General features: G+C 33.9%; 2 protein-coding genes across 2 annotated transcripts in view; one reads left to right on the forward strand and one right to left on the reverse strand.

Annotated features, from left to right (window-relative positions):
• The window catches only part of LOC150096535 (annulin-like), a 64,512-nt gene extending 56,149 nt beyond the window's left edge, over nt 1–8,363 (forward strand). The window contains exons 14-16 of the mRNA XM_090407826.1: nt 3,415–3,575; nt 6,242–6,381; nt 7,991–8,363. Of these exons, the coding sequence (XP_090263952.1) occupies nt 3,415–3,575; nt 6,242–6,381; nt 7,991–8,129 (440 nt within the window). The 3' untranslated portion in view covers nt 8,130–8,363. The remainder of the gene's footprint in view (nt 1–3,414; nt 3,576–6,241; nt 6,382–7,990) is intronic.
• Nucleotides 8,364–9,275: 912 nt separating this feature from the next.
• The window catches only part of LOC150096536 (cadherin EGF LAG seven-pass G-type receptor 3-like), a 47,449-nt gene continuing 43,113 nt past the window's right edge, over nt 9,276–13,611 (reverse strand). Inside the window, exons 14-16 of the mRNA XM_090408635.1 lie at nt 13,018–13,156; nt 12,609–12,698; nt 9,276–12,166 (exon numbers count right to left, since the gene is read on the reverse strand). Coding sequence (XP_090264761.1) covers nt 12,092–12,166; nt 12,609–12,698; nt 13,018–13,156 — 304 coding nt within the window. The 3' untranslated portion in view covers nt 9,276–12,091. The remainder of the gene's footprint in view (nt 12,167–12,608; nt 12,699–13,017; nt 13,157–13,611) is intronic.

A 13,611-nucleotide genomic window follows, 5' to 3' on the forward strand; every position in this document is an offset into this window, starting at 1 on the left:
AATCTTGCAGACTCACATCCCCATACACCACTTTTTGATATCTATCAGTCAACCATCCTCTTATTGCATTCTAATATTTAATAATCCAATCCCATATTCTCCAATTTACGCAGTAGTTTTCCACTGTATTCTATCAAAAGCCTTAGCAAAATTCAAAAGTATCATGGTGTATCCATTCCTCTTGTCTAACTCAATAGTAACATTGATTTACACAAAGGGAACAGAATGTGAGCAAGTTGCTCAAACATGACTTTTTTTAGTAAACGTATTCTTTTATTGCAAAGTAGGGATTCTCTGTTAACCTATTTCTGACAGCCCTGACCGACTTTTCCAAAATCTTCACTATCCCTCCTGAGTTACTGGCTGGTTGATAGTTGGATACATCAGTCTTTACACTACCCTTGTGCAATGGGATTACCATACATTCTTTCCACTTCTGCGGAATATTCCCTATTCTGATATTCAAATTTACATACCTGGTCCAAGGAATAGCAGTTCAGTTGAACACTCTTTTAGCATCCGTGATGATTTCCCACCAGTCCCCACTGCCGAATTCTTATTCAGTTTGTACAACAGTTCTAACCTCCTCCTACCGCTCAGTTTCTTCATTCAGTGAAGAGGCAACAGTGAACGCAATGCTGCAAACACCAGGTTGATAGCTTTTAGCAAACTGGACACGCATTAGTTTAAAAACGTCTTCTGTATCTGTCACCCTCACACCATCTGCATTCAGTAGAGTTATTCCTTCATTGTCATTCTTTTTTAACTTGCAGCATGACGACAGAATTCTTCTGGGTGTTATCTTTAGCTTTCAGAGGCAGTTTCTTTTCATACTCAGACTTAGCTTTCCGTACAACAGTTGACTGTTCTGTCCTGCTCCTTATAATTTTCATAATTCACCATCCTTATGCATACAGTATTCCTCACATCATATTTTCTTATAACAAAATTGCACATCTATTTCACTCATACCATATTTGTTCTTCGTACTCTAGGGACACATTTCGATATTCTTCTCATCCAACAAACGATACTATGGCGCAGAATCCAACATATTCCTCAATTGGTCATATTTCCTGCTTTGTAGTTAGTTCAGCATGTAACCTTTACTGAATGTTCCATTCAGAAAATGTTACATGCTGAATGGAACATTCATTAACTTAGCCACTTCCCAAGTGAGTACCGCATGATCACTGTCACCAACCGGAGGCTGAATAGTTATCTTTAAGTGGAACTCCCCCTAACACTATAATCAAATCTAACACTCTTTGACCTGGAGTTCCTCTGTAACATGCTACAGTTTCTCTGTAACATGTAATACCTCTTAGTGGAGTGCCGTAAAGTGACCAATCGCTTTGTCCATCCGTATGCGTTTATTAACTACGCTCTAGCTGGGCGATTCGATTGACATTTTGGAACTTTAACGAAAATTTGTCAAGTCATTTCTATTTCAGTTTAAATTAGGTTATTCTGCTAGCAATAACAAAACATTAAATGAAATGTCTATATCAACGTTTCCTAAAAGTGTAGTGCCGGACCTTTTGAGACAAAATAATAATATTAATAAAATAAAATAAAAATAAAAATTCAAGTATGGTATGTGAGCTATTGAGAGAGAAAATAAAGATAGGAACGATAAAAAAGAAGAAAAATCTTACATTTAATTACTATGCTCATAGATAGAAAATCCCCACTTCGTCCGAGCTCGCTGCCTGACAAATAGCAGAAAAAATATTTTATTTGGATTATAAATCTGCTTATCTAATTTAGCAAACTACATCCATTTATAGATACATATATATGTGTATATAATGGATAATATGTATATATTATTAATGTATATAATGAAATAAGCCACAAAAATTATATTGAATAAAGTCCCATTCTATGCAATGCTGGTCTACAGTATATAAATATTGAAGAAAATCTTAAAAAGGTGCGTTTCAGGTCAGCATTCTTGTATGCTGACGTCATTCATTATGATAATCGCGAAAATCGTGAAAATTCGTGATAATCCTACAATCAAAAGGATGGATATCTATAGTACAAGTATAAGACTGTACGTGGACATAGTTATATATTCTAAAAACTCTGCTTCAGTAGAGCTAACGGGTATTTTAAACCAATTCCATCGCCCTCCCATAAGCGGGATGATGGTTTCACGCCGTGTGATGACGAAAACTATATAATATCTAAACATTTTCACACGTACCCATTTCACAATGGGATTCAAATCCACAGCCTGTTGAATGCAATGCATTGTTTCGAATCGCTTTACTTTTATTCGATTTAAACCAAAACTGAAATGGCTAGCAAACTTTTAGTAGAAATCACAAATCGGAGTTTTTATATATGTCCGAGCGAAAGCATATAAATAAACAAATAAATAAAGCGCTAGTTTCAACTGCGATGATAGGAATAACGTTACCATCCTGAAATCGGCCGAGTGGTTATCATATTCACCTCTTTATTCAAGAGGCTGCGAGTTCGAATTCCGCTAGGGGCACGGAAGTGTGTGATTGTACTAACCGTTTATTATATGCACTGCTTTCTGGTGGAGTATGACCTTTGATATCTTTGTGCAATAAAAATAACTAATTATACAAGAATACTATTGCGAAATGGATTTTTTTTATGATTATTCAGTTCAAGGTGACATTTAATGACATTTCTGTGAAATATCTTTTTATCCTGAGATTTAATAACGAAAGCTATTTTATTATTCAAGTTGATTGAAAATGCACAGCTAGGAACACAAAACTGTTGGGGAGGCAAACATTGCAATTTCGAAATTCGCGTTTTTATAACTGGATTTTAATTTAATTAAATATCTTGCATTATATTCAAGTAAGAGCGTATGATAAATCGCATACGGCTTTAATACGGTGCTACTGTGTATGACAGTTTGCGGGTGGACAAGATTGAAAATCAGAACAACAGTATTACATACAGTAATTTGTAAACCTCAAACTAGTCATAGAAAAATTTACTAGTTTCGTATTATAATTCAAAATATGAAAATAGCCATAGAATATGCATAAAAAGATCGAACTCAAACGTATAGATTAGACGAGAAGTTATATCGATTTTCTTAATTATGCTACTGAACTTATGCATTGTAGTCCAATATTAATCAGAGTTGACCCATTCAATAACATCAATATTGATTATATCAATAATTTAAGAAGCTACACGAATCGTTTCGTCTGACCATTTAAAGCCGAAGGGAAACAATTTTGCTTATAACTGTAAAGATACATTTTATAAAGGATTTGTGCAACATCTAGCATAATCCTTTAATGTTCCTATTTGCTAAGTTTAATATAATACTCTCTTAGTATATTCACAATTTATATATATTTATGTGCAATGCCATTTTTCCTAGTAAAATTCGTTTCCTTTGTTTATTCCAAGAGCAAATACTGTCGAAGAGCATACCATATTCAAAATATGCGAGTCTATTATTTCCACAAGCTACAATAATTACAAGTGTGTTTGCCCATGTTGAAGAAACGAATTTCGAAACTTACTTTGAACACGATTTTCGACTTGATCAGCCAGAAATGCTTGTCGAAGTAAGCTAATCTTTTTTCCTTTTTAGCTGTATTCATTTTGAAATATAGGATTTAATTTACAACAGTTTAATACAATTAAAATCACCTGAACTTCTGTTGTGCAATTTTTGTCAACAAAAATTCCGCAACAGATGATCAGAATAATAAACAAACTAGTAAAATTATTTCAACATAAAACAATACAATATTTGTAAATTATTTTATATTATAAACTGCTAATTCTAATGAAGACAATTCTTACCTTATGAACTTCAGCATTGTTTCTAATCAGAATAATATTTAAAACTAGTTGATTTTGAAATCAGCTAGATTTAAATGATTCCGAAGCTAGTAAAATACATCAGTACGGCATTAAACAAGTTTTAAATTACAGACAAAAAAGCGTTAAAGAACATCGGTTTTTGTCGGATACTTTCAGGTGCTCAGATGTCGATCAAAACTATACGGTTAATTCTAGGAGTGCCATGAGCATATATACAAAATACCCCCCCCCCCCACATTAAAATAAACTTGGTCTCAAAGAAAAGGCTTAACCAGTGTTCGTCAGTTTTGTTTTACTCTAAAGTAGCGCATACATACATTATAATCATTTTCTACCTTGACTTTTCCGTTCTTTCTTTGTACTGATTAAGCCAATATGTATCTTAGTGAATCAAGCGTAGCACATGACATTTAGCTTTCTTCAAATGTTTGTTTATTTATATAAATAAAAACTATTATAGTGTGTTGAGTTAGACTCTAAATGAAGTTAGAATTACATGGACAGTATAATAAACAATTAAACTAAATGCAAGGCTAACAAAAACATATATACAGTACTTACCAAACTTTTCCTGAAAAAAAAAAATTATTATTTATTTGATCACTCTGTCGGCACAAAATATCAAACATGGCAGTCACGAGAAAACTACTGAATGCTTTCTTCAGCTGCGCAAAACGACGACAGCTCGCCTTCTCGTGGCAGTGGTAAAATCCTATATTTTTGCATTATCTATTAATTGAAGACGAGATGTAAAAATTAATTTCATACGTACGAACTTATCTAGTTTTAGTAACTAAAAATACATTTATGTTAGTGAATGTACGATTTAAACGATCCCATGTGTAAATTATACTTAACCATCTCCTTCTTTGCAAATATTTATCTAATAAAAACAATTAAGTGTTAATAGTTATTTAATAGCTATTGATTGCTATTGCTATTAATAGCTATTAATTAATTACTTAAAAACAGCTGTATATCAATACAGTTTGTCTTTCACGAATGAAATGAGCGAATCTTCTTTAAATTATAAAATGTCTAAAAAGTTGAAAAATACTAAAACAGAGGAAAATCTTTAAAATTTCCTGATTTAATGAAATAACATCTCTCATGTGCTGCCGTATGTTGAATAAAAGTGAGAATTACGTTTAATATTTGCATTGATTATTTCATTAAGAGGAGGGGTACCTTCAACTTTTTTAATTATTAAAGTGACGCTATTAAATAAATTTCGAAAATCAATACTGCAATGCTTTTTATTCCCAAAGTGAGTAGACGAACTAGGGAATTCAACTCTAACCTTAGCTGTCACTGACAGATGGCCCAAAGCTATCAGTGATTTCATAGACATTGGGGAAAATAGAGTGGCAGACAACCGCCATGATCTATTGGTCCTTAATACCTTAAATTATCTGAAATAGTAAGAGATTTTAGAGTGCGGTTTTTTACCTCCGATTTTCCGGAGGTAAAAAACTTACTTGCCTCTGCCAAAGATGGAATAACTCAGGAATCGACTGAAAAGAAGGCCTATAAAGTGTTCCTTAGCGACTTGAATCGAACTTATAAAGTTTTTCTACTGGTAGTCTAGCTATATGGAAGCAAGTACTCTTTCTCAACATGACTACAGTTCGCGCGGTTAGCCTAGTGGCTTTGCGCTTCGGAACCATATGCCTGGGGAAGGAGTGTCCTAGGTTCGATTCCCGTCGACGACGTGAAGAGCTCAAGGATCTTCCTCAGCCATAGCCAAGTTAGCCGGTCTTGGGCGTGGACAGCAGGGTTTTTTCCACCAGTTTATCTGGTGGTTTTCATCCCGCAAGCAGGCAAACCGTCCGAGGACACACACGAATTACAGTCAGGAATACAGACCCAGCCATAGGTCTAATTCGTCAGCCTATGCCGGTTCCGGAATCCGGATAAAATTTGGGGAGACTAGATGGTACCGTGAACTCCCTTAAAAAAGGGGAAACGTTGTATAATCACACGGAATTTATTTATTTAACAGGATAAGATCAATATCTCTTATTTGCTTTTATCATGCTTAACATTAATTTCGTTCATTCTATGGCCCACATAGATTACAAAAGACAGCGGCTATGTTCTAGAACCCTGATTTATTCTTCTCCCGATTTAACATTTTTGTAAACCATCATCCTCTGAATTCTTCGATTATGCTATGTATCGCTCTTAGGAATACACTAAATCTGTTTTTTTTTTTTTTAATCATGCAGATTATTGAACACTTTTGTCATTTGTGTTTATTTGTTTTTTAAAATAAGCTACATGGCGGTCTCCTCCCGGTTATCTAGTTTTGATAATTAATGAGCCCTTCCCAACACACTCACAAACACGTGAGATTTAATTTATTACGTATTAATTCATTTAACACTTTACTTTTTTATGCCAGGCGCCTGAAAATATTGAAGCTGGCAAGGAAATAGAAATTGAAGTTTCGTTCGTGAACCCTTTACCAGAGGATATTAAAAGCGGAAATTTCTTTCTCGAAATGCCTCATCAAGCCACATCTCTAGTTTCAGCATTATCAGGGTAAGTTGTTGTGTCTTCTGCTATATGAGCGTTTGTTTAAGTTACAGATAAAAGTGGATAACCGGGACAAAACAATAACGATCAGGGTATACAGTTTCCTTCTCTAGAGTGAGTTAATGTTATTCACTAGTATTCATGTGTTCTTTTGATGAAAGGAGATCTTCAGGTTAAGTGCATGCTTTATGCCACAGGTTGAGGATATAATGCTTTTTACACTTATGGTAATATGGAGTTACGTCATAAATCGTGTGATGTAACATAAATTGTAAATGAGTATGCCAGTGGGAATAATTAGCTTATCGCGTTATGATTTCATAACCGGATAGTAAAAAACTTAAAGTTTAATAGTGAGAGTAGGTTTGATCATCTTAAAATATCTGCCCTGAAAAAAGAAATGATAAAAAGTAAAAGGTATTCTATTTTTGTTGGTTAATAACAATAAAATAATTTGTTGTTTAGAGTTGCCAGCAGGTGCAAGTGAGTAAGTCTCTTCCGAGTATCGTTAGTTGCAGAAGCATCTGCCTCCAGCAAGCAACCTTTTCCTAACTACACTTCTCAAAACAATTAGAGGATATTTTAGTTTCTGTGGGATAATTATAAATTTTTGCAAATAATTATAACTATTGGGTACTTTATACACGAATAAATATTTCTTACTTATGGATAGGGTGTAATTGATGAGATATTGTTTAAATAATCGATATTTATTACAAATTTAACAAATTATACATTTTAGAGTGAAATAATTTTAACAAGAATAACAATAAGAATAGCCAAAAACGATTTTGTTAATTTTCAACAGGGCGCATGATCTCCATTAACAGCCAAAACAGTGGTGCATCTTGATTGCATGGACCGGATAAGATGATCAAACAGTTCTTGTGGGATATTTCCGCACTCTTCTGTGAGAGCAATTTCGAGCTCTTGAAGCGATCGTTTCAGCAAGTCTTAAACATGATTTTGTACGCAGTTGTGTGTTCTACACTGCTCTATATTAATAATATTTTAAAAGAAATGTGTTACACTTGTAAATTATTTTTATAACTTTATAATTTATCGATTATAAGTTTATGAAGCCTGGCTGGCCGAGTGGTCAGTGTGTCCGCTCTCCGGCTAAGAGGCTGCGGGTTCGAATCCCGCCGTGGGTATTGATGTTTGTGATTGTCTGTGGAAATACCAGTAGTGGTGGTCGGCGGTAGATGGCGTTGGTGTAGTTGCGGTCAGTTGGTGGATTGTGAGTGGTAGAAGTAGAGCTGTAGACCAGATGCCCTTTCTCGATGATCTTTGGACTCCCTGGAGGTGACAAATAATAATAATAATTTACAAGAAAAACAAAATATCCGCTAATTGTTTTGAGCAGTGTAGTATTCATTTTCCACTACAAGAAAATGAATGACTATAACAGCAGAGTTAGATATGTTTTAGACTTACAAAGACAAGCAGAGTCGTTTAAGGCATCTTCAGATGGAAAACCGAGATAAAGGTTCTTCTCGTCCTAAACTGGATTTCAACCAAGGTCTTCCCAACTGAGCTATGAAGGCTCTTTACAGAATTTTTGGCACAGAGTTTAATAAATTTTTTAAATAATAAATTTATTTTTCTTTTGCAGGCCTGTCTTACCTGGTAAAGAAGTGAAAACCACTTTCAAAGTAACCCCAACGAGAAAAGGAGAAAACTTCATCCTTGTCAAATTCTCTTCTGAGAAATTGAGGAGTGTGGAGGGTTTCTTAACTGACACCATCCATTAATAAGTTATGTAGTTTTCCAATGAAGCAAATTAATAGTTTCTATTTAAATTAGAAAATATGAGAAAATCATCATTATGATTAATTTGACAATGCTTCTAATTTGATATTTAATCGAACAAAAGATTTGCATCTAGACAATGTAGCTTGATATAGAAATTGACAAACAAAGAACAAAAAGCCTGAATATGTATTTTTATGTTTAAGTAAAATAAACTATTCTGACTAATAATTTAACTTGTGGTCGTATGTTTATTTCGTTAGAAAATAACGAAGTCGTGTTCCAGGGAAGTTGGAATCTATGTAGCTGGTTTTGTTTGGTTTTGTTTGAGGATAAAATGTCTATTAATTCCATGATGGTTTGCGTATCTTATAGAAGAATACAAGAATAAAAGCCCCATAAAGGTGCTCTGTATCACAGATGGAAATCGAATCCAAGTTATTTCCAACCGAAGGGCAATGTCGCATCATCCTCGTGAATATACTGCACTGATGCCCTTATTGCATGAAAAGGGGAACGACCGTTGGTATTTGTTGTATTGTAATGGAGGACCTATGTCAGAGTTGATCAAATGCCAAAAAGCAATTGCACGGAATTGTTCTAAACTTAAAGCAGCGCATGTCAAACTGCAGGTCTTGATCCACCAGAATTTTTTTCGTAATGTGGAATATTCTTCTTTAGATTGATAGCCGCGATACTGTACTTTATTTTTAACGAATTTATTATTATTAATTATGTATATAATTAATAATAATAATTTTATTATGTATATTATTTAATTTCTTGAATGGGAGGCAGTTTCAAGTCTGTTTGAAATGACGTGGCCAGATTTCAAAATGGGAAACTGAGCAACGTGATCTGTGCCATCAGTGAAGGTTTAAAGAGGGGGAAAAAATAGGGGATTTTTTTAAAATTATTGCAAAGGACCACCGACATAAAAAAATATTTATCATGTTAACACTGTAGTGGCTCTTTTTGAAAGTGATTAGTTTATTGTAATAAACATATTACAATAAACTAATCACTTATAAACTAATTACTTAAACATTAATAATGGGACAAAAATATTATTTTTGTCCCATTATTAATGTACTGAGGATGCCTATGATACTTGGGCGAAAGTTTTATAGTTATTCGCATAAGTTTGTTTCGGTCTTCAATTTTTTCTAAGTATGTCAAATTACGCACCCATATCAAAGTAATTAAAAATATGTTGTTAGAAACGAAGAGCAGCGAACTAAATGAATCGCAGACGCAAAAAATAATGACAAATTGCTGCAAGATTTCTTTTAGGATACAAATAAGCTGTTTCAAACGCATCCTCACCTTAAACGTCCATGTGTGCGTAAAATCACAAGTTCCTCTTCAACTCAGTCGGTGTCGAATTGATTTAAAAATCGAGACGTAAGTGAAAGAATTCATTATAGCTACTTAATAACGGAAACACGGTAATTTAATTATTTTTATTTGTAGAATTTTCGGCTATGTTTCATAGCCGTTGTACTGATAAATACAATTAATAATGGCTATGAAAAATAGCCGAAAATTACACAAATAAAAAGAATTAAATTAACGTGTTTCGGTTATAATTAGTTACAATTAGCGTATGTCAACGATGCCTATTGGTTGATTTACCTATCCTATCCCTTTCATCCTTCCAAGAACAGGTTGAGTCCCCTCCTAATGAGGGCTTACTGGCGTATTAATGCAGCTGGTTCGCCACTCCTCTGCTGCATCCCTTAAGGGCGATATTCATGACTGTAATCCGTGTGTGTTCAAGGGACCGGTTTGCCTGCATGCGGGATGAAAACCCCCAGATAAACTGGGGAGATAAACCCTGCTATCCACGCCCAAGACCGGCTAACTTGGCTATGGTTGAGGACGATCCTCGAGCTCCCCACGTCATCGACAGGAATCGAACCTAGGGACACTCCTTCTCCAAGCATATGGTTGCGAAGCACATAGCCACTAAGCCAGGGGTCGCCAAACTTCTTTGACCGTCGACCCCTTCAAGAGTTTCTTGACTTTTTATCGACCCCTTTCTATTTTACCATTATGTAATTATAATAGGACAAGCAAAAAAAGACGCTTATGTGAGTGTTTCGATTGTTTATTTTATAGTTACAGTGTTTATTCTATATGTATATATTATTATATTACTATTACCACTACTATTACTATCACTAGTAATATCACTGTTATTACTAATGTTATTAATAAACTACTGGTATTAATATCACTGGTATTACTACCAGTCCTGCTCAACTCTTCAACATAGAGAAGTTTAGTTCGTGAATAAATAACGATTGAATTATAATATGTATGTTGATGAATTTTAGAACATTAACGCTCACTTGTATGTCGATGCGCAAAAATAAGACTGGGATTGAATACGTGTAAATAAATAAGAACCGCGCGTGTGTTGCAATCTCGCTCCCGCCGCGCCGGCCGGGCAGGAACCACAACATCCGTTTATTGGTAAATACGTCATTTTGGCCTACTTGATTGGCCTCTAATTATTTTCATGCCCTTGCTCCATCTTACAGGTCCTGTTCATGTCACTGTTCCCACGATTCACTCTTAATTGCGTTGTCATTCAGGATGGAGTAATCCAAGTTAACCAAATTAAATATTACCTATACAATGATGTCTTATATTTTTCTATCGACCCCTGAGCCCGAATCGACCCCCAACAATGTTATACCGACCCCTGGGGGTCGATATCGACCACTTTGGCGACCACTGCACTAGGCAACCGCGCGGACGTGGATTTACCAGACTTCTCGTTTAAAAAATGTTACCTAAAATCATCATCAGAAATAAACTTTGGTTGCTTATGGAAAATCGAAAAATACACTGTAATAAAAAATTATATGAAAACGTAATAAGCGTATTACGGTTAATTTTAGGTTTTAAGCATTACTTTTCATTAGATATATCTATCTGGTATTTAAAGCATTTGCTCAGTTATCTTTTCTGAACTGACTTCAACAAGTAGAAAATTTTCTCATCATTGGCACAAGAAATAAGACTAAAAATGCAGTTTATTTGGCTCTGTAAAATTATAATAAAAAATTGCATTCAATTCATCAAACACTACAACATCAAATTCGTTAGGCTGGTATATTCCAGTGTGTTGAATTCTTTTCAGAAGGGAATTTATGCAGCATCTGAAAATAAATAAATAAAACATCTTTATAAAGGATAAATACTTGAATATTGTCACATGTTATGTCACACAATGAAACTATTTCTGAAAATTTTTCTGTATAATCAAATTTTGCCATCAGTGAAAATCAAAAATCTGTTTTACAGGTTTCTATTTTTTACTGGAGAGAATCGTTTACATTTTATATAGATGCAGAGGATATTAAAAATTCAGCCTTACTTCAAAGCCGAATATATTTGAATATACGTTGCTTTGGCTTGCACTACTTAAAACACACGAGCGCTGCCGGGCATTTTTACATAATTTACATCGTCGATATGAAGCCTTATGACTCTTTCCGATTCTTTCCTTCCAATTAATAGTTACTGCAGATTGCGTTCCCTCCAACGGTTTTCATCTCCACCACCCAGATCAAGATAGTACGTTAATCATTTTCCAAAGATACGTCATCATCGAAAATCAGTGACCAAGTTCGGACATGAAAGCTTATGTGTCAGAATATAGAGACTTTATACACTGAAAAACAGTGCAGTCTAATTAACTAGAACTCACAGTGGAACCTCCACCTTATCTTTGAGAATATCCTCGAAAATTGTACTCTATGTAAAGATTTAAATTAACTGAATAAATACGTGAACTACATAACAGAGATATAAACCAACGTTGGCTTCTTACCTATTTCTTAATATTTTATAGTGCCAAACAGTCATGCATTTACGCATGCATCTACGATTATTATATAAGACAATATACTTTTTTTATTTAAATTTTACATTTTAGATTAATTTTTTGTTTTTACTTACATATTTTTCTTGTCTTCTCTGCTGATGCTGCTCTGTCGTACATATCAAAAGGATCGACGGCGATATTCTGAAAGAAATCACAAATCCTTATTTTCATACTTATGATTTATTTGATTATCGCTTCAATCCGAAAATCATAAGAAAAAAATGGTGTAGAAAAAAAGACAAAAACGATAGAGGAATTGCTTCTGTTGAGTGTCGGATAAACGGGGTGTTTTCTCCAACACTCAGAAAGTGTTTCAAATGTTTATTATACTTTGTTTTACTTATTTACCGTGTGTGTGCACTGCATTCATGTCGAGAAAAGGCTAACACAAACACACAGGAGGTATCATAGCTGCAATGTTTTTGTCTAAAGGTAATTATTTATGACGTGAATTCTCATAGTCCAAGTGGAGAAGAAATTAATGTACGTGTTTCCTACATAAATGACTAATACTTTCCGAAATTATAAGAATCCCTTTACTTTCTCACAATGTCACATACATAAATAAATAAAATGAACTTACGCTATGTCTCCTCATATTTTTTCCACTGTAGCAGAGGCCGTACCGAAAGTGTCTGGACATCAAACCCATGAGAATCACTATGAAAATGCCCTAAAAGCAAAAAGAAAAAAGAAAAAAAGTATAATCAGGAATATATTAGTACTATGATATGCTTCAGTGATTTAAAAACAAAACAAAACAAATTTTTCAACATGTGACTTAGAGATGATTTTAAGGAAGTTTCGATAAAGGGGAAAAAAAGCAATGGTTTATTCTCATCTGTAAAATGTACCAGTAAGAAACATTAAACCTTGTGCTTGAATTATTTGTCTAAATGAATAATATTTAATTTATTAATAATTTATGTAAATTTTTCGACCATACTTTCATTTAAAAATATACAAAAAAAAAACAATCAAACAAAACTTACCAGCCAAGAATTGAAAATTTGAAATATAGGATTAAATGTTGGTATGTCTTCAAATCCTAAGTCGATAAAGGCAAATATAGCAAACGCCCAAGTAATCTCAAAGAATAAAGTAACGATAATGTTAACTCTGGTTGCAGTGCTAAAAGAAATATATAAAAAAAAACTTTCATGGAACAAATGCCACAAAATCTGCGTTACTTGGCAAAATTCAAAATTTTGGGTTCTACAAACAAAATTTCCACATTTAAAACGCTTTTATGGCAATGTATCCACCTCAGGTATATAACAGTGTAAAGCATTCATAGCTAACTTTGTACTGTATTACTGTTGCAATCGATATATTTAACGGCGAAGTTCGGATTTAATATTTTCATACTTAAAATGCTACTATTTTTTATGAATCATACTGCTCGTCTTCACAATTCGAGTGAAAGCAGCTTGTGTTATCTTTTTGCGTTATTAAAAATCGACAAAGACAGGCGTACTAAGTGGTTCGATTTAAATAATATAGGTGTTTTTAATATGTACATGTCTACACGCAGTTTATATAAATAGGGCTAAAAGATTTTTTTAATCTAGAGCATAACTACCAGA

Source organism: Typopeltis vanoorti, chromosome 18, assembly GCF_054136105.1.
Source record: "Typopeltis vanoorti isolate ZY-2024b chromosome 18, IOZ_Tvanoo_1.0, whole genome shotgun sequence".
Taxonomy (NCBI): Eukaryota; Metazoa; Arthropoda; class Arachnida; order Uropygi; family Thelyphonidae; genus Typopeltis; species Typopeltis vanoorti.